At 34.3% G+C, this 24,454-nt stretch overlaps 2 protein-coding genes and 2 long non-coding RNA genes across 5 annotated transcripts; 3 read left to right on the top strand and 1 right to left on the bottom strand.

Moving 5' to 3' along the window:
- The first annotated feature begins 75 nt into the window (after nucleotides 1-75).
- On the top strand, nucleotides 76-11,452 carry LOC147762190 (uncharacterized). Of its 2 annotated transcripts, XR_015333840.1 has the most exons (8): nucleotides 76-648; nucleotides 2,270-2,323; nucleotides 2,684-2,818; nucleotides 3,141-3,452; nucleotides 3,914-4,089; nucleotides 9,786-9,887; nucleotides 10,221-10,299; nucleotides 10,530-11,452. It is a non-coding gene; the product is annotated as an uncharacterized LOC147762190 (long non-coding RNA). The 2 variants fall into 2 exon arrangements; XR_015333841.1 differs by lacking the exons at nucleotides 9,786-9,887; nucleotides 10,221-10,299.
- LOC106162335 (uncharacterized) lies at nucleotides 5,200-7,385 on the bottom strand. The gene has a single exon (XM_087010716.1). The coding sequence runs from the start codon at nucleotides 6,873-6,875 to the stop codon at nucleotides 5,637-5,639; it is 1,239 nt and encodes a 412-aa protein (XP_086866842.1). The 5' UTR covers nucleotides 6,876-7,385; the 3' UTR covers nucleotides 5,200-5,636.
- Nucleotides 11,453-13,924: 2,472 nt separating the features above from the next.
- On the top strand, nucleotides 13,925-15,369 carry LOC147762189 (uncharacterized). Its single transcript, XR_015334090.1, has 2 exons — nucleotides 13,925-14,019; nucleotides 14,850-15,369. It is a non-coding gene; the product is annotated as an uncharacterized LOC147762189 (long non-coding RNA).
- A 2,994-nt stretch (nucleotides 15,370-18,363) lies between these two features.
- LOC106155031 (uncharacterized) lies at nucleotides 18,364-24,030 on the top strand. Its single transcript, XM_087010336.1, has 10 exons — nucleotides 18,364-18,468; nucleotides 19,200-19,290; nucleotides 19,524-19,661; nucleotides 20,507-20,567; nucleotides 20,971-21,084; nucleotides 21,327-21,659; nucleotides 21,992-22,205; nucleotides 22,534-22,720; nucleotides 22,960-23,013; nucleotides 23,295-24,030. Exons 1-10 carry the CDS (start codon nucleotides 18,463-18,465, stop codon nucleotides 23,636-23,638), a joined length of 1,542 nt encoding a protein of 513 aa, XP_086866462.1. The 5' UTR covers nucleotides 18,364-18,462; the 3' UTR covers nucleotides 23,639-24,030.
- Nucleotides 24,031-24,454: the final 424 nt, after the last annotated feature.

Genomic DNA, 24,454 nt, shown 5'->3' with positions numbered 1-24,454 from the left:
GTCATTTGTCTTCAATACTTCAGATGTCATGTTTTAAAGATGTTATCTACACTGTATATAATTGTCTGTCATCACTTCAATAAGTGATAGATACAATACGAGTCGCCGAGCTGTACGTGAAATATTACGAGTGTATTGGCGAGCCGCAGGCGAGACAATACACGAGTAATTTTCACGTACAGCTCGGCGACGAGTGTTGTATCTGGCTTAAACCACGGCCTCTGATTGGCTACTACACTAGTAATGCAACAGACCGTGGAACGCACTCGTACATGACGTGCTTGTATGTCGAATACAGTACGACCGAGTCTTTTGTTCTATGCGCTAGCCGTGGTTTAAGCATTGATTAACAGCTAAGATCCAAATAATTATATTGGATCCCAGTTTTAACAGGTAACATGGCATTCCATCAATTTACACCTAGCCAGATAAAAGACAACAAGTGATTTTATCAGTCAGTTTGTATTTGTCACACATGCCAGGCTGGTTCTGTAGATGATGTGATAAGTAATTTTGTAAAGCAATTGTTTATAGAAATGTCACAAAATAGAGTTTTGGTGACATTTTCCTCAAAGAAGTTTACTTGATCTTTACCAAATGACACTCTTTGAATATAGGGAGGGAAGAGGAATTGTAGAAATTCACCAGGTGGGATTAACAAGGATATCAAACATTTTACAGTTAATAGTAAAATATGAATAATGATTTATGTTTCAATTCTATTATTTGACATGCAGTTATTTTTTAGTAATTAAGATTGAGAAATAATATTATTCCAGTGATAGACTTAAAAAACTTAATTCATTTTCTCCACAAATCGCTGGTTGTACTTTTTGCTCTGTTTATCTGCCTCTTTAAAATATAATGCAAAAAGTTAATTATGGATAAAGTTTGATGACATTTTCAAAAACTGAAGGGACCAAGAAACAAGATTAAAAAAAAAAGATTTTGTTTGCAATTTATTTCTTAATAATAAGATAATTAGTTAAATGTTTGTCAGTGCAAGCAGCATATTATGTCACAATGTACATAAGGATTTTAATGAAATTCATCAGAAAGAGAGAGATGGAGAGACAGAGAGAGAGTGTGTGTGTGTGTGGAGTGAGTGAGTGTGTGAATTGAAAGGATTGTACCAATTTTTTAAACCTTTCATACATGATATGTTTTAAATTCATAATTTTTTTTTGGTCTGATAAAATTCACACATGGGAAGCTAAGATGCATAAGTAGCTTTAGATAATATTTCAAAATTTACACCTACCTGTAACAGTTAAAATTTAAATGTCCTTTGTTTCAAGCAAGTAATCTGTTAGATTTTGATTACATGGAATTACTGGTTTTTGCCCACCATGACAGGGTGGACTTTTGTCTGAAGTAACTAATCAGTTTATAAGTTATGTGATTGACATTTTAATTGATAAAGTTTAGCATTAAAATCTGTAAACTTAAATCTTGATGGAGAGAGACTAGGAGGAGAGAGGTCTGGTTTCAAGCTTGGATTTGACCGTGCTTGTATCCTGTAACTTTTAGTGTGTGTGTGTGAGAGAGAGAGAGAGAGAAAGAGAGAGAAAGAGAGAGGAGGAGAGCTACAGAACTATAAACATGTGCTAACTTACCCTGCCAACCAACAGAATATGGAAGACAGTGGGAGTCCCTTAAAACATGCAAAAGGTTATGGACAGATTTTAATGACATTTTCAGGAACAGAGGGCACCAAGAAACAAATAACTAGATTTTGGTTGTGACCAATATCTTAATTAATGAGATAATTAATAGAGCAAAAAGTTTGCAAAAAGTTACACAAAGATTTTGATGAAATTTGCCTGATAGGCAAAAAATGGAGTTATTTGTTTGGTTGTGACTAATTAATTGATAAATTATGAAGGGGGGGGGGTGCTGGATGCTAAGCCAACCCTCACCCCCCCCCCCCCTTCTCGCCTTGGGGTCAAGGACAAGGGCCCCAGAAAAATTTTGGAGGTATTTTGGAGGGCAAATAGTTTAGAACTATGATTCAGCTAGTCAAATTTCTAATTTCAAGAGGGGATCATTGGTGTGATTTTTTTCAGAAATGGAAGCAGGGGTCAGGACCCCCTTGACACCCCCCCCCCCCAAATCCACCACTAGTTCACAAAAATAGCAGAAGACCTGAGAAATAGTAAAGGATAATATGACTGTTGTTAGTGATGAGTATTTCATTTCTTTTTTCAGTTATATTTACATGCAACCATATTTTTCTATTCTCAAATTGTGTCCTTTCTTCATATTTTAGGTCTAGCCAACCCAGATAAAGACAAATGTAATGTAATGTAATGTAATGTAATGAGTAAGTATTGAGGGATGTGCCCTTTAATGTCTTTTTAATGGATAAGATCTCTTCTTTATTTATTAAGTGAATATTTATAACTTCAAATATATATTTGAGAAAAAAATTAGGCATGTTAATTGTCATTATTATGTTGGATAAGGTCAAAGATTGGCTATCAGAAAGTCCTTGGGTTTCCATGGCCCTAAGGCTACCATGGTCCACACATGTGCATGTACATGCACACACACACACACACACACACACACACACCATTGCAACATTCTAACAGATACCTTTAGTAAGCTTTTCAAATTCTGAAAAATTAAAATATATTTCTTTTTCTTTTAATTTTTTAAATGAAAATTTATATATTTTCAGGTTATATTGTTTCATAAGTCCATGATAAAGAAGATATTCCCTGTGATTGGTCAGTGGTAGCCAAGAAGGCTTCTGGAGTGTAACTGCTTTCCATCTGTATTTGAAAAATTCTTTGATATTCAATAAAAAGGGGAGGTAGGATGAAAGAGAGCTGTGATCAATAACAGAACAGAAAAAATAAAAGCTATTGGCCAATACAAAATTGCATAACGTCTCTTTAAGACAAATACTAGTAACTTCTCACTGTTAGCTAAACATTTTTCAAAAGCACTGTATAGAAGTGAGATCTTTCAGAAACATTGTGAATAAGTTATTCCATTTATTGATTGTGGCAGTTGATAATGATTAATTTTGTAAAAATGTATATTAAGTAAACTGTTGGATTTAATTTTCCCCAATTTATTACTTATTTGAATGAAAATAATGATTAATTTCAAAAATTGTATAAAATCTGTAGGTATCATTATGTGGATATAAAGAAAAGCTGTGTGGTGATCCTCTTTAGCACAGAGTTCAAAGATCTAGATGATGTCATCATTGGATATAAAGAAAAGCTGTGTGGTGATCCTCTTTAGCACTGAGTTCAAAGATCTAGATGATGTCATCATTGGATATAAAGAAAAGCTGTGTGGTGATCCTCTTTAGCACTGAGTTCAAAGATCTAGATGATGTCATCATTGGATATAAAGAAAAGCTGTGTGGTGATCCTCTTTAGCACTGAGTTCCAAGACCTAGATGATATGTTATCATTGGAAAGGTGTTTATGCAGGTGAGTCATGAGTTTGTAAAAAAACAATAAGCATTGCCCTCTTTTGTATCACTTAAATTAGTTATGAATTCCTGCTTTAAAATGGCTACTTCATTGACAGACTTCAAGTTGTTTTCATAGTTAACGAAAAAGATCCAAATGACAGCTTAACTTCTGTGTAACAGCTAGTACCCATAACTGATTCCACTATTACTAAATCAGTAAATGATATAAATCTATCCTCAGTTCATAACGCATCTGGTAAAATTCTGTGCTAAATTGTTCTGTAATGGTAGAAAGCACTTTTACCACTTCTGCAATTAATGTAATGAAATTTCTTTTCTTATTACTTAACATGGTTTTAAAAAAATCTCGCTTTTTATCCTCGGGTAAATTAAATTAACTTAATTTTATATTTTTATGTTAAGTCTCTCCAAAGAATACCCAAACTTTTTTATTGTAATGGTAATTCTGATTTCCAGAAATTCAAGGAAGGTTGCCATGGATACCAGCAAATCCCCAGGTGATGTTCAGCCACCAGACTAGAACTTTAGGGGGGAGGGGGGGGGGGAGGCAAAGGACAAGACTGGCAACTGTAATAAAAGGAGGCTTCATGGACAGTGATCATCATATCACCACGGTCACATAAAATCCCCAGGTATGTATCAGCAATACTCAAATATTGAACAGTCACTCATGCCCTGTTCTGCAAACAGCTAGCGTGTTTGAACCAAAACGTTTATATACAAGCTTTATGGCTCTAAGTAAATGTGGGAGAATACGGTTATATGTAACCTATATATCAAGGTGTATTGAGTTTTGGACATGATTATTGATATCTCTGCCCATGGGGAGATACCCAAGACAGTGCTATGTTATTGTTGCATCAGCTGGATTCTGCAGGATGGACAACTCGAGTGGCAGATGTAAAATGTCTCCTTTTCCAGTATGTTTTCCACTATGACAAAGTACGTAGGAGATGCTACATAATTCATAAACCCATTCACTGCATGAGTGACAGACTGTGCACTACAAAACACATTTTCTGACACAAACTCTTTGTTAAGGTGTTTATCATACTAACTGTACCAAAGAGATATGTCATTACTATTGACTTATAGGGCACTTTATCAAATTTCCATTTGCAAATTTAAAGATAAAAGAAATGAATAATTTTTTTGTAATATCATGTATTTGACTAGGTACAATTCTTTTCTTATTGATGATCTGCATGTATTATAGACAATGTGTCTGATGAAACTGAACCTACAAGATTGGTGAAAGATAAATGTCAATAAACACTGAACATCTAAAATGCATGAGTTGCATTCTTATTGGTGGTCTAAAAAAGACAGTTTCTTATGAATTTTGAACCAACAATATACATGAAAGTTTGAGAGCAGTAAATATTGTTTAACATTTTGAATGAATAAATTGTATATCTTACAGAAATGTGATTCAGATTGTTCGAATGTCTTGATTGTTTAAAGTCATAATAACTTCGTTTTGGCCAAAAATTGGATTTTCCTGGAGTAAACGGCAATTTTCCCGTACTTACCAATGGTCAGCGACCCCATTCCTGCATTCAAAGTTAGTCCAGGTTTTTTTTCCTAAACGTTTGGTTTTTTGTTAAAATCTCTTAAGCGATTTTAACTGACGAAGCTCTCTCTGACATTGCAATGCATAGTCGCGATATCGAGCGATAGTTTCTGGTGACCTACTTAAAACCGCGGGAAAAGCAGACAACAACAACACCATAACAATAATATAAGATTCATAAGATATATTCGTCTTATTGCTCAAAATGCATTTATATCTACAGTGTGTGCTATCTGTGCTATTCTGGGCTTTTCTTTATCCGATGCACTGTACAAAAACTCGCAACTTAGTTGCTATTTCATCAGGCTTTTGGCGCCAGAAGTTATTTTGGTCTCGAATGAACGCGAGAATCCGCGTGACACCCCAACGTCATTGGCAACGGATGCCTTAACGACTGGGAAGAAAGGCATCGAAAGCCCTATTGACAAGCACAGATTTTAGCTTTACTACAATAACGGCTGTTTTAGTGGTAAAATGCAATAGAATATATTTCGATTGGTTGTTTACATGTGGTATTTCTTGTGGAATTTTGAATCTCAAAGGAAGAGTTATTATTGCTTTAAATAGCTGTTTTTGTTAGTTTTCTGTTTCTGTCATCTGAACATATCATTTTGAGTTGTAGAAAGGATTTTTCATAATTGTTGTGATGACACCTGGCGTGGTTCTTTTTATGCCAGTAAGTATTTCATAGACATCATTGTCAGTAATGATGGTGATATTCTCCGTGGTAAAAGTGTCATCACCTTTAAAATAGTATTTTATTCTTTCTTCCTCATATATATGATGGGTTTTGGCATTATTGTTTGTCAGTTCATTTTCCACATTCCTTATTTCAGCTGTCTCTCCCTCTGAATCTGGAGCATTGTTACACCCACTTTCATTGCCTTTAGTTCCTCTTAAAGTATTTGAACTATATTTTGTTTGGATGTGCATTGTTTCATGTGTTTTGCAATTATGCTCTTGACTAAATTCTATTCCACATGTATAAGGTTTCTCACAGGTGTGCATTCTTTTAGGACTAGTGAAGGCCAATTTTGTCATAAACTCTGTGTCACAGTGCTTGCTTTGATTATGCTTCTCTCCATGAATGGTTTCATGATCAGTGCAATTCCCTTTGAGAGTGAAACTTTTGTCACAAAATCTACACTTGTAAGGTTTGTCTCTGATGTGAATTCTTTCATGGCTGATGCAATTCCCTTTTTGAGCGAAAGTTTTGTCACAGAATCTACATTTGTAAGGTCTCTCTCCAGTGTGAATTTTCTCATGACGTATGCAAGAATTTTGGTATTTAAAAGTTTTGTCACAGAATCTACACTTATAAGGTTTGTCTCCGGTGTGAATTCTTTCATGGTTAGTGCAGTTTCCTTTTATAGGGAAAGTTTTGTTGCAGAATCTACATTTGTAAGGTCTCTCTCCAGAGTGAATTCTCTCATGATATATGCAAGAAATTTTGTCTTTATATGTTTTGTCACAAAATCTACACTTGTAAGGTTTGTCTCCGGTGTGAATTCTTTCATGGTTAGTGCAACTCCCTTTTTGAGTAAAAGTTTTGTCACAGAATCTACACTTGTAAGGTCTTTCTCCATTGTGAATTCTCTCATGACAAATGCAAGAAATTTTGTCTTTATAAGTTTTGTCACAGAATCTACATTTGTAAGGTCTCTCTCCAGTGTGAATCCTTTCATGGCTTGTGCAAGAACCTTGTTGTGTAAAAGTTTTGTCACAGAATCTACACTTGTAAGGTTTCTCTTTTGTGTGAATTCTTTCATGGCCCATACAAGATCCTTGTTGTGTAAAAGTTTTCTCACAGTATCTACACTTGTAAAGTTTCTCCTCAGTGCGCATTTTTTTATTGAATGGTGCAAGAACTTATTTGTATGAAATCTTGTCACAGAATCTACACTTGTAATTATTTTCTTGAAAGATTCTTGTTTAAAATTTCATTGAGTCCCATTTCCAAGGCTATCAGATAAATTTCTTTTCCTATTCATCACTCTTCTTTTGTACATAACTCCTGTCAGCCATACTGGGTAGTTACTGAAGTACACCAGTGTCATACACTTTACTTTTAGTCAGTCAGTTACATGTATTAAGAAGAAGTGTTATACATATCCAGGCTTAATATGTCCTTTTCATTCTATACTTGTGTTCACAATTCAACATTGAGCACCATACTAGCTCACTTGGAGTTTGTATGATCTTCTTGTAAATATTACCAGTGCACCAAGTCCTTGTACTGAGGAATGTGCATGTAGTTGAAGTAGGCTCTTGCTGCTTAAAGTCTTGAATACAGTCATTCTGTTGGACAATGTTAACTGCTGGCTACAGTGGATATATCTGATTGGTTGAAGTCATTTCTATACCATATTTCAGATGCTTTAAAGATATTATTAAAATTCACAACCCACCGCATCTAATTATCTGTAATTATTTCACTAAGCTTTCATTAACATGTAACATGGTTTTCTATCAAGCTACTCCTAACCAGATAATAGACAATGACTGGTTTACATTTACGGTAATTATTCTGTTTTTTTTTTCTTTTTTATGCGTGTGTGTCTGTTTTTTGGTTATACATTTGGTGATGTTCGGCCCATAAATTCCAAACCGTATTTTTTTCTACTTCAAATTTACTGAGTTGCTTTGTTTGGTAAAGAGGCATGTTGCTTTCCAAAATCAGCATAATTGGTTTACATTTACTGTAATTATATCACAGAAGGTTTTGGGCATCAGATCTACCGGAACATTGTCCAAGAATAAACAAGCAAGACTTAGTAGCTACTTCCACACAGTTATCTTTATACCTGGGTAAGATCTGGGAGCTTTCAGCAACTTGACCAGCTTCTCAGAGTATATACATAAATGTTATAATTAACCTATTCAAACAATAGACTATTGCTAGAGATAAATGGTGCAAATTCCAGATAAGAAGATGACTTAAGTTGATAAAATTATAATGAAAGAGACCACTATCTGTCCATTTGTAGATAAATGATGTATCAGACCTTTTTATTTTCATAACAATATAGTTGTGATACATCTCCCTTAGTTGACAAAATGTATGCCTCAAATTTTAAAAATAAATCATTAATATTTAAATTGTATTTTTAATTCACTATCATTTACTAAAGTTCACTGAAGCAAATAAAGAAGACTATGCAAACACACATGAAAAAATTTGAAATTGAAACCGACTTACCATTTTTATTACAAACATGCCAGATTTGCTACAAACAATATCAACAATTTCAATCTTTTCCTCTTCAATCTCTTACCAAATTTAAAAAAACTGGAACATTTCAAATCCTGATTAATGCAACCAGCAACCATTCATCCATGTAACCAACATTCCTGAATATTTCGGCAAACCCAATTCAGACAAATCATAAATCACTTTCAATGAAAATTTTCTTAGTGAATGTGTAGGAGAAAATGAGAAGCTATATGAAACCTACTCTAAGGCCAGCAGTTAATTTATGAATGTATCCAAGTTACCATTTATTGCTCAATAAACTTATATTTGCAGATAAACATAACATTTAATAATTTTGTGATTTCAAAATTTAAAAGACTAAAGAACAATATTTTGGTGTATAAAATTCATCCATGTTACAACCTCAGCTTTGAATGTGAAGAAAACTATAGGAAAAGAGGTTGTGATATCTGCATGATAAATGTTCTTTGCAACTGTGCAGTCAAGCATTCCATTTACTTACCTCCAGAAACAAACTTGTAAAGAAAATGATAACCCCATAAATCTTGCAGTCCTACAACATTTTTCCGATTCCCAAAATTTCTAATCAATTTTAGGCCATTCCTTATTTTCAGAACCCCCAACTGTAGACATCCCATAACTAATATTGTACACTAGCAACTTCTCAAATTTTTGACCCAAGATAACCAAATTAGACAAGGCCATGGAGGCAACCAAAAAGGGACAAACAGTTTTCCAATCTTTGGCAGAACCTCTGTTATCTGAAGAACTGAAATTGCAAGATGCAGAACTAAACATTAATTAAATATTTGAGAAATAATTTTATGTGTAGTATGGGTATAGCAAGTGTTGTTAATGTATATCTTTATATGTTGGGTAGATACTGTAGTCTAGTAAGCCTGCAAATATATCTTCATACCATTTGGTGCCCAATTATTATTCTTAGTTAATAGGCATTATTAATTTTTTAAAATTTAAGGCTCAAATTTAATTGGGTAAGGGAGAGCATTATTTATTTTTTATGATTCAATTTGTAAATAATTTACTGTAAATTATTTAACCTTATTTTTTGCTGAATTCTTTTAATCAGATAATGTATGTTCTTTTTGAACCTCCAAGAACATGATATTAAGTACTGTAGGTCACCAACCTTTAATGAGTAGGCAACTTGACATGGTTGATAAGATAAGAAATAGTAAATACAATACAGTATGTATCTGCCTCTGTCATCTTTTGTACACACGCTTACTAGATAAAATTTAAATTTGTTAGATATAAAAAAAATAGATATCAGTGTCCTGGTCTTTCTGTAATATAGCATAATCAGGACAAAACCAGTCTGACTGGTGGCTGCATGGTTTTAATCAGTAGTGAATATTCATGTGATGAAATGAAGATTTAAGACTGGGTTCCCATACCTAGATTGAGTCAACAGGATCGATCCATCTCCAAGGGGTTTCTCACTAAATTGCTATCAGCTCAAGAGGCTTAAAGCAATTCATCCCTCTCAGCTTATGACTGTGTTCAGTTTTGTCTTTCAGGTGAGTGTACCAATAGGCCATCAAAACACTTTTTGTTGAAAATATCTGTAATATCAGTGAGCCACCACACCATTAAGACAGAGATGGAAACACACCTACAAGGTACTCCAGATAGGTACATGTATGTCATGTCATTTAGTTTTCTTTAATAAATAATGTAGTCATTATATTTGCTATGCCTAAAAGATGAGGTACTAATGGTGTGGTGCCATGTTTTGTAATTGAAATGATTACTGCAGTTGGGTATTCCATTGCTAAAATTAATCAAGATGTTTTTAAATCAAGATATCATTACACTGTAAAAGAATATGTTAAATACTAATGAATGTCACAATATTCCTTCAGATGATATCCATTGATTTAATTGATCAATGTTTTCTTAATGAAAATTGGCTAAATATAATAATTTAAATGTAGTCATTTATATATTTTCAGGCTGCAAAGTTTCTTAAGTCAATGATGTAGAAGACATTCCCTCTGATTGGCCAGTGGTGGTCAAGAAGAGACAGCTAAGGTAAAACTGTGCCCTGTGGGATTTATTTATTTGCTTATTAAAATCAAAACAGTTTAAGACATATCAGGATCTGCATTGGACAAAATGTGCCATGTTTTCTTATTGAAATGATTCCTGCAGCTGAGTGTTTTAACATATTCTTTTACAGTGTAATGATATCTTTATTTTAAATACATTGATCAATTAAAGCGATGGATATCTTCTGAAGGAATATTGTGACATTTTTCCAGATTCATCAACAAAGGAGAAGCCTAGGAGACCACCTTCCTATCAGCATGACAGCAATGACAAATCTGGTGCACTTCATCAAATGCAAATCTTGACCAGTGGATTAACTTAGCCTTTTTTTTTTTTTTTTTTTTTTTGGCCAAATGACTGAAAACTCGACAGTAAGGATCAGAGAAGTAATAAAAGTATAGCACTTCAAGTTCCATGGTTTCCTGGTGTCAAGTCAGTTTTATATCAAGCAACATTGTATTTCAAAATTAAATATCAAAATATGTGTGGCTGAATTATCTGTTTGAACTTTGACCCACTAAGGGAACCAAGTGATTTAAAATTTTCTTTTTTGTTTGTCCACAAGCAATATAATGTTTTTTTTTTCAAGAAATTATTGTTTTTGTAAGGCTTAAGATGTTGAATTATTGTCTACAACACATTGAATTGGTTTTGATTAAACTTTGTATGACAGTCTAATATAATATAAATTACATTGTTTTAAAAGGGTGTGGTTATTAATGAAATAAATTTTCTTTATTATTTGTGAAGCTGAAGATCTAACATTGTTGGAAATAAGGATTATGGAATTTTAAGTAGAAATTGAACATTGTATATATGGCAGTATAATATTCTATAAATTGCACAGATTTAAGTTGGTGTGGATAGTTAAAAGAATTTGTTCTTTAATTTTATATATCTGAATCCTTGATGATTCAAATGGCTTCCATATGTTTCTCGTTGAATTAAGATGGTTTTCATACATTACTTTTTATAAGTAAAGAATACCTGAGGCCAGGATTGCAGGATTTTCTGTATGATTCCACTATCTTTCTGATTGACTCTCAAACCTAAATTTTATTTAAATTGTAGTGTTCTTTACATCAATAAAATTTAAGTGAAGTCTGATGCATTTAATTATTAGAGTAAAAGATTTTTGTTAGGTCATTTCTATAAAGTCCAGTGTAGGGTGTTTTGTGTTTACCTTACTTGTTCTTGTTTTTTTTTTTTTTTTTTTTTTTTTCAAACAAGTATGATAAGAATGTATTCATCCAATAAAATATTACAATATAAATATTTTCATTGGAGAGATAAAACTGAAAAAAGAACTGGACACAAATATTTATGAAGTAGGTGTAAAAGTGGAATTAATATTAGATAATACAGAGACAAAAACTGCTTAAAATGTTTTCTCCCCTTAAAAGTCAGCAGTCTGGTATTGCTTGGTAAGAATTAAAAAAGAGAATTTGCTGACTGGGTGGGATCCCCACCCGTTTTGTTGTTTTCTCCATTCTGTCTTTCCTGATACCATCCAGTTGGGGGAAATTTAGCTCAATTATTTTACTGGCGGCGTTAATAACATTGTGGTTTTTTCGTTACTCCACTGTAGGCCTGAAAGTGAAGCACCAGATGCTTCAAACGTTAAAATACTCTCAAAGATACATGTATAAAAGTTAATTAAAACGGTCTCATTATCTGTAAAAGTTCCCAATGATCTTAAAAAGTACAGTCTTTGTCTTGGTTTCTTGCGCTCCTCTCGATGTTGTCATTCCAAGTAAGTTTACTATTCATATGAATTCCTAGGAGTTTGAACTGCTCTACTATCGTAACTACAGTATGCTCTATATGTAGGGATGTTTTTACATTTTGATACCGTCTGAAATCTACTATCATTTCCTTGGTTTTACTTATGTTCCAAATAAGATCATTACCCTTGCACCGCTCAACAACAGATTCAATGAACTTTCTACATGCGCTCTCGCTGTTATCAGTTACGAGTCCATATCATCTGCTTTCATTGCCTCATCCCTAATGTTAGAATTTTTAAAGCGTGAGTAATGAACGTCGGCATGCTTTAACTTTTTGTGCTAATAATAAATACTGCATTCATTAGGAATAAAGATTGTGATTGTAGTAAACCCGGGTCACCTCCCTGGAATGGGGATCCTTGTTGGTACCCTTATCGTACAGACGTAAAGAAACTCAATCAGAAAATGGACATCTCAGGGGATGAGCTAAACGAAATCGATCGTGCCAGAATAACATATTTACTCTGAATAGTCTTACTATGAAAAAATGACAGACTCTTCGTAGCATCAATAAATCTATTAAATCTAAAAATGTTTTGGTGTTATTTCTAATTTTATGTAGCCAAAGCAATCTTTAAAACAGAAATTTAAAAAACCTAAGTGTTTCTTTTCTAAACGCTGAAGAAAAAAATTTCGAAAGAAAAAGAAACAGAATTACATTTTTGTTTGTTTATTCATTTACTTGTTTATCTATTTAGTGTGTGTGTGTGTGAGAGAGAGAGAGAGAGAGAGAGAAAGAGTCGGGTTGGGCCCGAGAAGGGTTTTCTTATGTCGGGACCGGATCCAGAGTGTCAGTCTTCCATATTATCTTTTTTGGACCATCCTCCACTGCCCCCCCCTCCCCCCAATACCCGCACGCACCCCCCCCCCCCCCCCCCAAACACACTGTCAGTATCCCCCAGTTTTAACTTTCCCAAACAAGAATAAGATAAAAATAAACATGAAACGCTCATCTCGGATCTTCCCAGCCTCGATCCTTTTGATATTATTAAGTTGATAAAAACTATATACTCTTGATTGTTGTCTGTTGCCGATGAAAACTGACCCCCAACTTAATCTAACGCATGCATAAAAACACTATATTGCAGAGCACAATTTAGCCTTTGACACAAGAGCTCCGAGAACTGGAGTAGTTTTCAATGGATGTCAACGTAAGCAACGCAGATGTGTCAATCTCATCCACCAGATCCAAAGGCGTTCCAAAATGAGCCCAAACATTCCCGAACTACTAAGATTTTGTCCCCAAATATGCAACACTAAACAACAAATAAGTACTTCAACAATATTTGCAAAAATAAATAAATAAATAGATAAATAAATAAAATCTTGATCCGCCAGGCAACGTTATTCAACAGTGGCAAGGGCCCGTCTTGTTTCGCCCAGGACTATTTCTACCGATTAGAGTCATTATTGCTATAAAATATCGTATTGTTTGGCCCATAACATGTTGGTACACAGGCTTCTCGGTGTTTATTTATTTACTTATTTGCTAGTGGCACTTGGATCCGAATGAAACTAGGATTTATCCGTTCCATTATGTCAACAACATGGTTTTAAGTAGGGCCTACGCCAATTGATCGATAAAAATATCAACATTCACTCTTTCCATGATGAAAGATGCATGCGCAATATTTGTGGAATAAAGTGGTGTATTTTAACAAGTGGATCTCAGTCAAATCTTTACGTACATGCTTTTGACCGTGAGCATTCGTGACCAGTTTCAGCCACAGTCCCTCACCTAAAATGGGTCATACCTGTCTGTAATTTGCATAACAATAAGTTTCTCATCGTAGTGCGAGCTGTCTTCCCAAATGCTCACTAGGCAGTAGGACACATCAGGGTGAAGATGCAACAGCAAGTGTGGTGCAGTTGCAATGTCGAACTTTTCTGAGGCGAAGACACAAATGCGTGTTTCGTAAGTATCACGTTTTCTTCAGTAACCTCAGTCAGTAGATATACAAAGCGTAACAGAATGCAAGGAAAATTACGACAAGTTTTTACGTTACGATTCTTTGTTATATTTTGCCTGTCGTTTCTTTTATGTCACTCAGGATATTAGCTAACATATTAGTAGATGGGAATATGACCACAAAGATCACGGACTAATTTAGATGATGATAATACCGCACTTGATACAGTTCTGAGCTTTTGATCCAAAGACAAGTGCACCCTATCAACGTGTACATCTTTTTATGGTCAAAGTTTATCGAAAATTCAAACGTCTCCCTTTACGACAGTCACGATAAATTAAAAGAAATAAATACTCCTTTTGATTTGAATAATCTTACTTTTGTCTCTTAGAGGTTTCATTTTTTTCTTTTTATCAATTTTAAATTAGTTTTTGTAGGTTTAATGTATTATACATGTGCCTGTAAAAATGTTCGTAAGCAGTGCTGAAACAAACGCGTGTTGCATAACGATTTTAGCTATTACAACATTAAATATGAGGTAAAATAAATTAACGACCCTAGTTATAACCTTCACGAATTAAAGAATTGTTTTCAATATTTATTTTTTAAAGCAAGATATCTCAAATATCTTTATCAATAACTTCAGATCTTAATTTTGGTGTAACCTCGATATAGATTGGCTTTTTGAGGGGTGCTGAGCCTGAACATCGGACGAGTCAGTGAACACCCACATCATTTCAAGCACCCAATTTTCTTTGATGTAAAGTGCATTAGTTTTATTTTCCGAGTCTGCCCGTTTAGTCAAATATTGCATTACATTACTTTCTCATTTCAGAAGTCCGATGAGATACTGAGTACTGCGCAACACCCGCCTGCTAGCAACCAAGCCTTTCATTCACTTTCTGGAACCAAACGCAAATTCATGCAACTATTGCATTTTAATAAAAGCTGGATAGATAAGTTTGTCATTGCTTGTTTCTTTAACTTTGATATGAAATAATGTCGATAAAAATAGTGCTAATAATAAAGGTATGATAACTGTTTGACTGCTTTCGAATTTAATCCGCTAAAACTGATCTGTAAATATTGTGTTTGGGATTGTTGATTTCTGCAGTAACAGAAGATATCTAAAACCAAAAGCTTTTTTTAAGTTTGTAAATATTCCTAGTATTTTGTAAATTATTGAGTTTGAGCATTTTAAGAATACACGTTCAAGATTTTCCAACAGCCCACATTTATAAATACAATATGTGTGAATTTACGATTTTGCATTTTGAAAAGCTATTCTGTATTTTATTCTGTAGTTAGACAGTTTTTTATATCTCTTGGAATAAATGAGTTCGTACTCCCGGATATCATTCTCTCAATTTTAATATGGGACCATTTTTGAAGGATTCTGGTTATTGTTGCAGAAAATTGATTCAAATTTCACGATCTTCTTATCATATGAATACTTAAATTTAAAATTTAAATACAAAAAATGCGAAAGTTGAATGAAGCACATTAAAAATGGCAACAGTTACAAATCGCTTCTCAAAAAAAAAAAAAAAAAAAAAAAAAGGCTGCATATTCCGATCTATTTGAAAAAGGTCTTATTGAAATATATGTTTGAAATATAATGATCCTTTAATTAAATTTTGTGACGTAGATTTATTTCCACACTGTCCCGAGTGTGCAGACAAAAAGGTTATATTTATATGAAATTGTGGAAAAGCAAATTTTGAGACCAATAATTTAATTATACATGCATGATAAAAGTTTACATCCCCTCAAAACTTTGCTAACACAATTTAAAAAAAAAATCTTTTATAAAGCTAATTGCACGGACATTCTAATGTAATTTTGTGGTGATTTTACGTGCATGCGCTCCGCAAATCGGACGAACTTGCCCCACCTGTCACCCCTCAAAAATAATGGAATCGCCCCACCTGTCACCCCTCAAATGAAATGAACTCGCCCCGCCTGTCACCCCTTCAGATGGAATGGACTTGCCCCACCTGTCACCCCTCAGATGAAATGGACTCACCCCACCTACCACCCCTCAAAAAGAATGGACTCGCCCCACCTGTCACACCCTCAGATGAAATGGACCCACCCCACCTACCACCCCTCAAAAAGAATGGACTCGGCCCACCTGTCACCCCTCAGATGGAATGGACTTGCCCCACCCGCCCCCCTCAGATGGAATAGACTCGCCCTTTAATTAAATTTTGTGACGTAGATTTATTTCCACACTGTCCCGAGTGTGCAGACAAAAAGGTTATATTTATATGAAATTGTGGAAAAGCAAATTTTGAGACCAATAATTTAATTATACATGCATGATAAAAGTTTACATCCCCTCAAAACTTTGCTAACACAATTTAAAAAAAAAATCTTTTATAAAGCTAATTGCACGGACATTCTAATGTAATTTTGTGGTGATTTTACGTGCATGCGCTCCGCAAATCGGACGAACTTGCCCCACCTGTCACCCCTCAAAAATAATGGAATCGCCCCACCTGTCACCCCTCAAATGAAATGAACTCGCCCCGCCTGTCACCCCTTCAGATGGAATGGACTTGCCCCACCTGTCACCCCTCAGATGAAATGGACTCACCCCACCTACCACCCCTCAAAAAGAATGGACTCGCCCCACCTGTCACACCCTCAGATGAAATGGACCCACCCCACCTACCACCCCTCAAAAAGAATGGACTCGGCCCACCTGTCACCCCTCAGATGGAATGGACTTGCCCCACCCGCCCCCCTCAGATGGAATAGACTCGCCCTACCTGTCACCCCTCAAATAGAATGGACTTGTCCCACCTGTAACTCCTCAAATGTAATGGACTCGACCTACTTGTCACCGTTCAAATAGGAATTGTCTTAACTGTTACCCACCTCAATGCAGTCACACAAACCACACTCATATCAAACTATAAAATAAAGTCATTCTAGTGTGGTTATTTATTAATTTAGGACATCTTTTGCGACAAAAAATCATGGTGAAAAAGTAAAATTAAATATATGCGCACTTAGATTGGCACAGACTCTAATCAAATAATATGATTATAGGTCAAGGCCGTTTTGACAGAGGTACCTGCTTGTGACTGACAGCAACGAAATCTTGACTTTAACATACTTGTTGAATTTTACATACTCAGTAGAGGTATTTAAACTTTGTATGACATATTTTTAAGTGTGTTGGGCTCATTTTGGAACGCTTTTGGATCTGGTGGATGAGGTTGACACGTCTGCGTCGCTTACATTGACATCCATTGAAAACTACTCCAGTTCTCGGAGCTCTTGTGTCAAAGGCTAAATTGTGCTCTGCAATATAGTGTGCATATACCAGTGCGCGCGCGTGTGTGTGCACATGTGCAGGATTCAGATGTGTATTTAAGTAATAATAATATTGCTGAGATTCATGTCTAACCTTTATTCAGGGGGCTCCTACCCCCCCCCCCCCTTTTCGATTTCTGTAAAAAATCCCCTCCTGAAATTAGATTTTTGACTAGCTGAATCATAATTTTAATCAATACCAAATGACACCGTCTGCCCTCAAAAAATAACATTTTTTCGGGGATCTTCAGCAGGCCCCGAACCCACGCCAAAGGGGGGGGGGGGTCGACTTCGCATCCGCGGACGCCCTCTTCAAATAATCCTGGATCCGCCCCTGCTTAGCGTAGCCAGTCTTCCTCTGTCTTCTATTTAAGTAGATCTATATGAATATATTCAAACAAATACGAAAAATAACATAAACCATACTTATCCTCTTTAAAGTAATTTATTAAATTAGAATTTTGACTAGCTGAATCATAATTTTAATCAATACCAAATGACACCGTCTGCCCTCAAAAAATAACATTTTTTCGGGGATCTTCAGCAGGCCCCGAACCCACGCCAAAGGGCGGGGGGGGGGGGGGGGGGGGGGGTCGACTTCGCATCCGCGGACACCCTCTTCAAATAATCCTGGATCCGCCCCTGCTTAGCGTAGCCAGTCTTCCTCTGTCTTCTATTCAAGTAGATCTATATGCATATATTCAAACAAATACGAAAAATAACATAAACCATACTTATCCTCTTTAAAGTAATTTATTAAAGCCCCAATCAAGCTGTGCAGTGAGCCTTCAAGGTGAATGTTATTTACAACTATTATTGTTTTATCGATTTGGCTGTTTTAACATCACAACCGCACATCCCAGCACAATGGTCACGTGAGCTGATTGTGTCTGTGACGTCAATTAGCAACAGACAATTTGTGAGATTTGGGCGGAAGTCAAAGTCAACTCCGTCCAAATTGTTTGAAATATCGATAATTTCTCGTTTATTCGCTGAATCGCGACTTCTTGTTTGTTGTACACGGCTTCATATTATTTGATACAGGGAGAACATATAAAAAATTGCCAGTATGAAGAACTTGAAGATCAAAGTTTTGTTGATGTTGCTACTCATGCAACCTCTCCATGGAGGTAAGTATATCATCAAACTATAGACTTATGTTACTCTTTTGCACCTTTTTTGTTTACAAAGCAGGCGATATACATTAAAACAACTCACGGGGAACCAATGTTTTTTTCACCATCCATTTAGCACAAATTGTGATGTTTTTTTTTTAACTTGGTTTGTCAAAATTCCATGCATTCAGCATCTTACTTTGTGTTTTTGTTTTCTTTTGTTTGAGACTAATTCATTAGACCCTACTTTCTCTATTTTTTATATTCATTTAAATTAATCGTGTTTCCTATACTTCTCTTTGCCCTTGGTTGCTTCCTTGCCTTCCATTTTTAAGCTACATCCTTTCTTTTCTTTGCTAGCTTTTGCCTTGAAAAAAGCTCCACAAAAGTTCATGGTGCACCAAAAACTCGCATTTGTATTCATCTTTGCGTTTTTGGGCATAATGTTACTCAGCACAAGTTATATTATTTGGTTCAATTGGAAGAAGGTACTGAAACAAAAATTTTGTGTTGCACTTACATTTTAAATTTAGTCTGCATGAAAGTATAAAAACAGTTATCTCTTATGAATTTCTGTGTTAGATAACTTTAAAATATAAAATAGGTAATTATGATGAAGAACTGGAAATTGCTTTGTTTCTGCTGTAATCAGTTTCGTAACATTATTGTTTTATTTTTACATTTCTTTTCTTTCATTTCCTTTCTTTTCCTTTGTCTTATAATTATAGTGGTCATTATCATTTCAGAGAAAGCAGAGTGGTATCATAGTTGTTCCCAAATATTCTGGTGAACATCACTATAGATACATGGTAGCAGTTCAAAATGGGCTGAAAAGAGGTAAAAGTGATGCTAAAATCTTTCAAGTTATTGATTCTGATCCTTGTTGAAAAGCTTAAACTAGTTATCATTGTGTGAAAGGTAATAATAATAATTATTATATATTTTAATATTTAAATGACAAAAATAGAAATAGAGATATAGCCAATGAAGAGTCTTACAGTTGTATATAATTGTTGAAGTTGTTATTTAACTGTATTTATTCCAAACTATAGAAATATGTTGTTTTGTAGCAGTAAAGACACCCAAAGTCAGATTGCAGTTGATAGGAGACCAGGGGGTATCTCCTGAATATAATCTGAATGAACATGGGAGGAAGCACAATTTCCTTGGGGTAGGACAGAAGAAATGGTTTCTTTTGTATACAAAAGGTAAGTATCTTGAATATTTTGGAGCACATTTTCTTTTCCTGCAAATATTGATTCAACAGTATTATTAGCAGCTAACTGCCATTTACTTTATTACATTCAATTCAGCATGTACAGTCTTAACTGGAACATCAGGTCACAGTTTGCTGTTCATCTCTGTCAGTGGCTATATTATATATCATTACTATTACTTAAAGTATCATGTTAACTCAGTTATGTTGACTTTTTATCATAAAGTTAAGTGCAGAGCATGTTCAGAAAGAGTTGGTGCAAGAATTCTTGGTGATTTGTAAAAAAAGGGTTCCTATGGTATTGTTATGTATTAACTAATTTTTTTTTTAGAATTAAACTACAACTCTGTTATATTTATAATAATAATAATATATTTATTTTGAGTCTAAAATCCATAAAATGTTCAATAGACTGTACAACATAAAATACAAAGAAGTTTATAAATAAAAATAGTTACGGAAGATATATATTATATAAATCATAACTAGACTAAGTTGTAATAAACAGTAATAAAAGTAAAAAATCCAAGGTTTCTTTAATGTAAAATTAAAAATTCATGAATAAAATGTCTTAAAAATGTGGGTTTTCAATACCTTTTTAAAACATTCTTGTGTATCTATTCGTCTAATAAAAATTGGCAACTTATTCCACTCTACTGGTGCAGCTACACAAAATGATATGTCACCATATGTTTTTAACTTTGATTTAGGAACTTTCAGTAAAAGTTTGTCACCAGACCTCAGGGATCTTTGAGGGCTATTTGATGCATGTTGTACTCTAAAACAACACACTAACATTTAATCATTAAAGTGAATCTTTTTTTATTTTAAACTCAGAGTCCCTGGGAAAACTGAAGAAGGTTGTGGTGTACATCAGTGATAGACCAGAAGCTCAATGGTAATTTTAAAAATACAAACTGGAACATCACAAACATATTTACACTATTGGACCTGTATAAAGAAAGTTCTGCAAATCAAATGAAGATGATTTTTGTCATTGTTCTGAAATATGTTTTGTGTCATGAATACCTTGGATGCATCTGTAGTTACAAGTTATATTCATATTTATATTCAAAGTTACATTCATATTGTTATGTTATTAATAGTAGATATTTTTACATGTTCAGATGGAGTTCAATGCCAATTTAACATAATCTTATGTATTTTTGAAAAAAAAAAATGTTAGCTAGCTTTTCAGTTTAGATGGATGGAAGCCCAGATTTATCTGAAATATTGATTGTTAAATGTGTTGTATAAAGATATTTGAATGAATTTTTATTATTATTTTTCTTTCATTAAAGGAATGTGCTGGACATAACAGTATATGATACAGTATCTGGCTGTGAATCCCACTTCAGCAGCAATGGATGCCTCACAGTGGGATACACCACTTTGGAGTCTTGTAAGAACTACAGGTAAGTTGAAGACTTTCTCACAATTGATAAATAAGCATATGATGTACTTTGAAATGTCTGCTTTTACAAGTTATCAACAAATAAAATATGAAAGACTATAATAATAATGAAACATATTCTGATTTCTTAATGCAGTATTCATTTTTTCTTCAACTTGGAATGTACTCGTAGTAATTTTCATGTAAAATGTCCGTACTTTGTTATTTGATATACATTTTTTAATTTATTAAAATATTTTTCAGGTTTGGACTGCAAACTTGCCTTCTGTATTTGTGGTCCTGTCATGGATGGACACGCTGCTCCAGCTTGAAGCTGGCCCCTGTCCTTTTGTGGTTTAACAGCACCTTGAACTACATGTTTGCAAACATGCTGCTTACCAGTACCCTTCTCAGTGCTGTTGGTGTCATTCAGCTTGATAGAGGTATCTTCCTCTCCAGCCTCCTTGTCAATATAGGAACATTCCTTGTGAATAGCATATATGATGTAACAATGTACAATATCAGGTACTATGACAGAGAGGACACTGGTGACACTGTGCTGCAGAACCTGGAAGATGAGCCCCAGTATGATGACATGTAAGGAGAGAGTTTATTTTGTGTTCATTTTAAGTTTCCTCATTTCACAGTTATTTTGGAATAATGTTAAATTTGTCTTTAGCTTTGGGAGTTGACCACAGGTCTTGCTCATAGCCATGACTGATTCTGACAACTTGTATTGGGCTGGACACTTGTTTCATTTTGTAGACTATTAATAGTATTAAAATGATTTCACATTTTTTTGCTAATGTGACACATGTTCTGAGTGTGTAAATGGAGTTAGTAATTATAGTCAGAGTGTTATTTTACCAATAATACTAATTTTTTACTATATTTCTTGATTTAAGAAAGATTTATATTTATTTTTTCAGTTGCACAATCAGTGATGGGTTCCAACAAGTTGTGCATGGAAGTGTGGAGACCATGATGAAACAGGTGGCTTATGACTTTGAGAAGGACTATGATTTGGCACGTGCAACTGTTGAACACCAGGCTATGGCACAGATTGAAGAAATGGTTGCCAAGGAAAATTTGGTTGTCAAGGAAGATATGGTTGCCATGGGAGATGTGGACAGCAAGAAAGAGGTATTTATTACTTTTTTTCTATTTTTAGTTTGTGCATGCATGTCTGTGCCTGTACAGATATCATGGATTGCCTTTGAGACATACATGTATTGCCTTCTTGTAATTAAAAACAGACACTTGTATCATTTCTGTTATGTTTGACAATATATTTGGCTTGACTTACAACCACATATGTATATACAAGAACATAAAAAGACATTATACTAATATTGAGGTTTTATAGTGCAACATCAAACCACCACCAGAATAAATGTCCCCATCTGTGGAATATTTTGACTATATTAACCAGTCAGCAGAATCAATTATTGGATGATTTTCAATATTTCAGAAAACACCCAGCTACACATATGCTCCTCCTCCTCCTAACAACCCTAGGCTAAACTCAAATATGCAAAAGGAGATGCAGGCAGAAATCCCAAAATCCCATGCTGGGAAGATTTCCAGCTACAGAAATGCAGATGTTTCATCTTTTTACAGTCTCATTGCTCACTTCAACCCAAGTTTTCTCATCCCAGGTAATCATATATATATATATATATATATATATATATATAATAGTATGCCATTATATTATGCTGTAGACATGTCTATATGATGATGTTTTTTAATCCTTTTTGATAGCGTAGAACAGATGTAACATCCTAAAATTTTGATTTACTGTTTCCTAATTTATGTACAGCAGTAGCAATATAAGGCTCAAACAAATAACTTTTTATATTTCCCTTTACATATCCCTTGTTTAATGCAATTTTAGACAACAGCAAGAGGAAAGACAATGCACATGATGTAGCAGTTAATATTTGGGAAGGTAATTGTCCATTTTGGTATCATCAATGTCTGTCATTTCAGTAAATTATTTTAAAAAAGAATGAATATATAAAAAAAGGATAATGCATTTTCATGTTATCCAGCTTCAGCTTACATTTTGAAGATATTTAGAGCATTGTTTTCAACATAAGCTTCCTTGCCCTTATTATAATTAAAACAGTGATTGTGATGTTAAACAGGGGTAATATTAGCCGGCATCATTTTTTAGTTAAACTTCCACATACTTTTGGTAATAATTCATTTCCACACAAAATGTTCCAGAACTATCAGATGAGGTGCCATACACTGAGCTGAAGTCACTGGAGATGATGGTCAACAGAAAGCACGACGGAAAGTTGCCCCACTTTTTGATCTATCCAGCATTCATTTTGCTGGTCGTCTCCATGGCTATGGCAGTATATCTCAGCATTGTGTATGGTGGAGAGCTGAGTGACAGCGCTGTGTACAACTGGGCTGCTCTGGTAGGAGTGGCACTGGTGGAGGACTTATTTGTGTTCCAGACACTGAAGGCAGTTTGTGTGTATGGTTACTGCCTACTTTTCTCAGCTTATGAGGCTGGAGAGGATGCTCACAGGCAGGAGAATACACAGCTTGTTAAGTTCTAAAAAACTCAGTACTCTGGTGCCAGTGGAACCTTTTACTAAGTGATATAATTCCAGAACTAGTGCAAGAGCTTTTATCAAACAGACTCGAGGAGACCTCATATCCCCATTGCAGAACTATGCCATGTTTATGATTTAAAGAAAAAATATTAAAAATTATGAAAATATTTTGTATTGAACTTTGTCCTTTTAAATTTCTTATGGATCAGAAGTGTTTTTATATAGACAAATGTACTGCCTATTTAATACATTGCAACAGAGGGGAAAAAAATGACCAGAATCTCATACAGTTCCCCATTGTATTGATATATACTGCCATTAATGATCTCATTCACTTTTAAATAGACATTTTCTTTAAAAATAACTTCACTGATCTGTGATAATAAAATCTGCCTTGAGTATTTTCTGAATTTTATTTTTCTTTTACTGAACCTTGTGTTCAAGTTTTTTGATATTAAAATACAAGTTTGTAAAAGAATACAAAGTTTCATGGATAATCATGGCAAATTATGCTTGTTTAGGTTTAAGATATTTTGAATTTGATAAAAACTAATTTCTTATTTTAAAAAATGGGTCAAGCTATTGAAATCCTAGATAAAACCAGTTGTTTAAACAATTTAATAAACAGACTGAAATATGTTCTATGCTTTTCCCTCAATTATGTTGTCAACCTCAACTTAAACATTCATTCAAAAAGTACTATCTTTACATTTCTCCATCAGAATTTTCATTCCATACATTATAATCAAAATCCATCCCATCTGTTGCCCTTTATAACAACAATACAATTTTTACAGTACTTTCTTGCATGTATTAGAA

This window comes from Lingula anatina, chromosome 4, assembly GCF_051362555.1.
Source record: "Lingula anatina isolate TDL-2025a chromosome 4, LinAna3.0, whole genome shotgun sequence".
NCBI classification, from domain to species: Eukaryota; Metazoa; Brachiopoda; class Lingulata; order Lingulida; family Lingulidae; genus Lingula; species Lingula anatina.
Note: the sequence above shows the minus strand (reverse complement) of the source record. Positions and strands in the feature narration are given on the sequence as shown.

Coding starts and splice junctions, on each gene's coding strand:
- LOC106162335 (XM_087010716.1), bottom strand. CDS start 6,875: ATGCGCACTGAGGAGAAACTTTACAAGTGTAGATACTGTGAGAAAACT.
- LOC106155031 (XM_087010336.1), top strand. Junction 19,291..19,523: donor TCAAAATGGGCTGAAAAGAG/GTAAAAGTGATG, acceptor GTTGTTTTGTAG/CAGTAAAGACACCCAAAGTC. Junction 20,568..20,970: donor GATAGACCAGAAGCTCAATG/GTAATTTTAAAA, acceptor CTTTCATTAAAG/GAATGTGCTGGACATAACAG.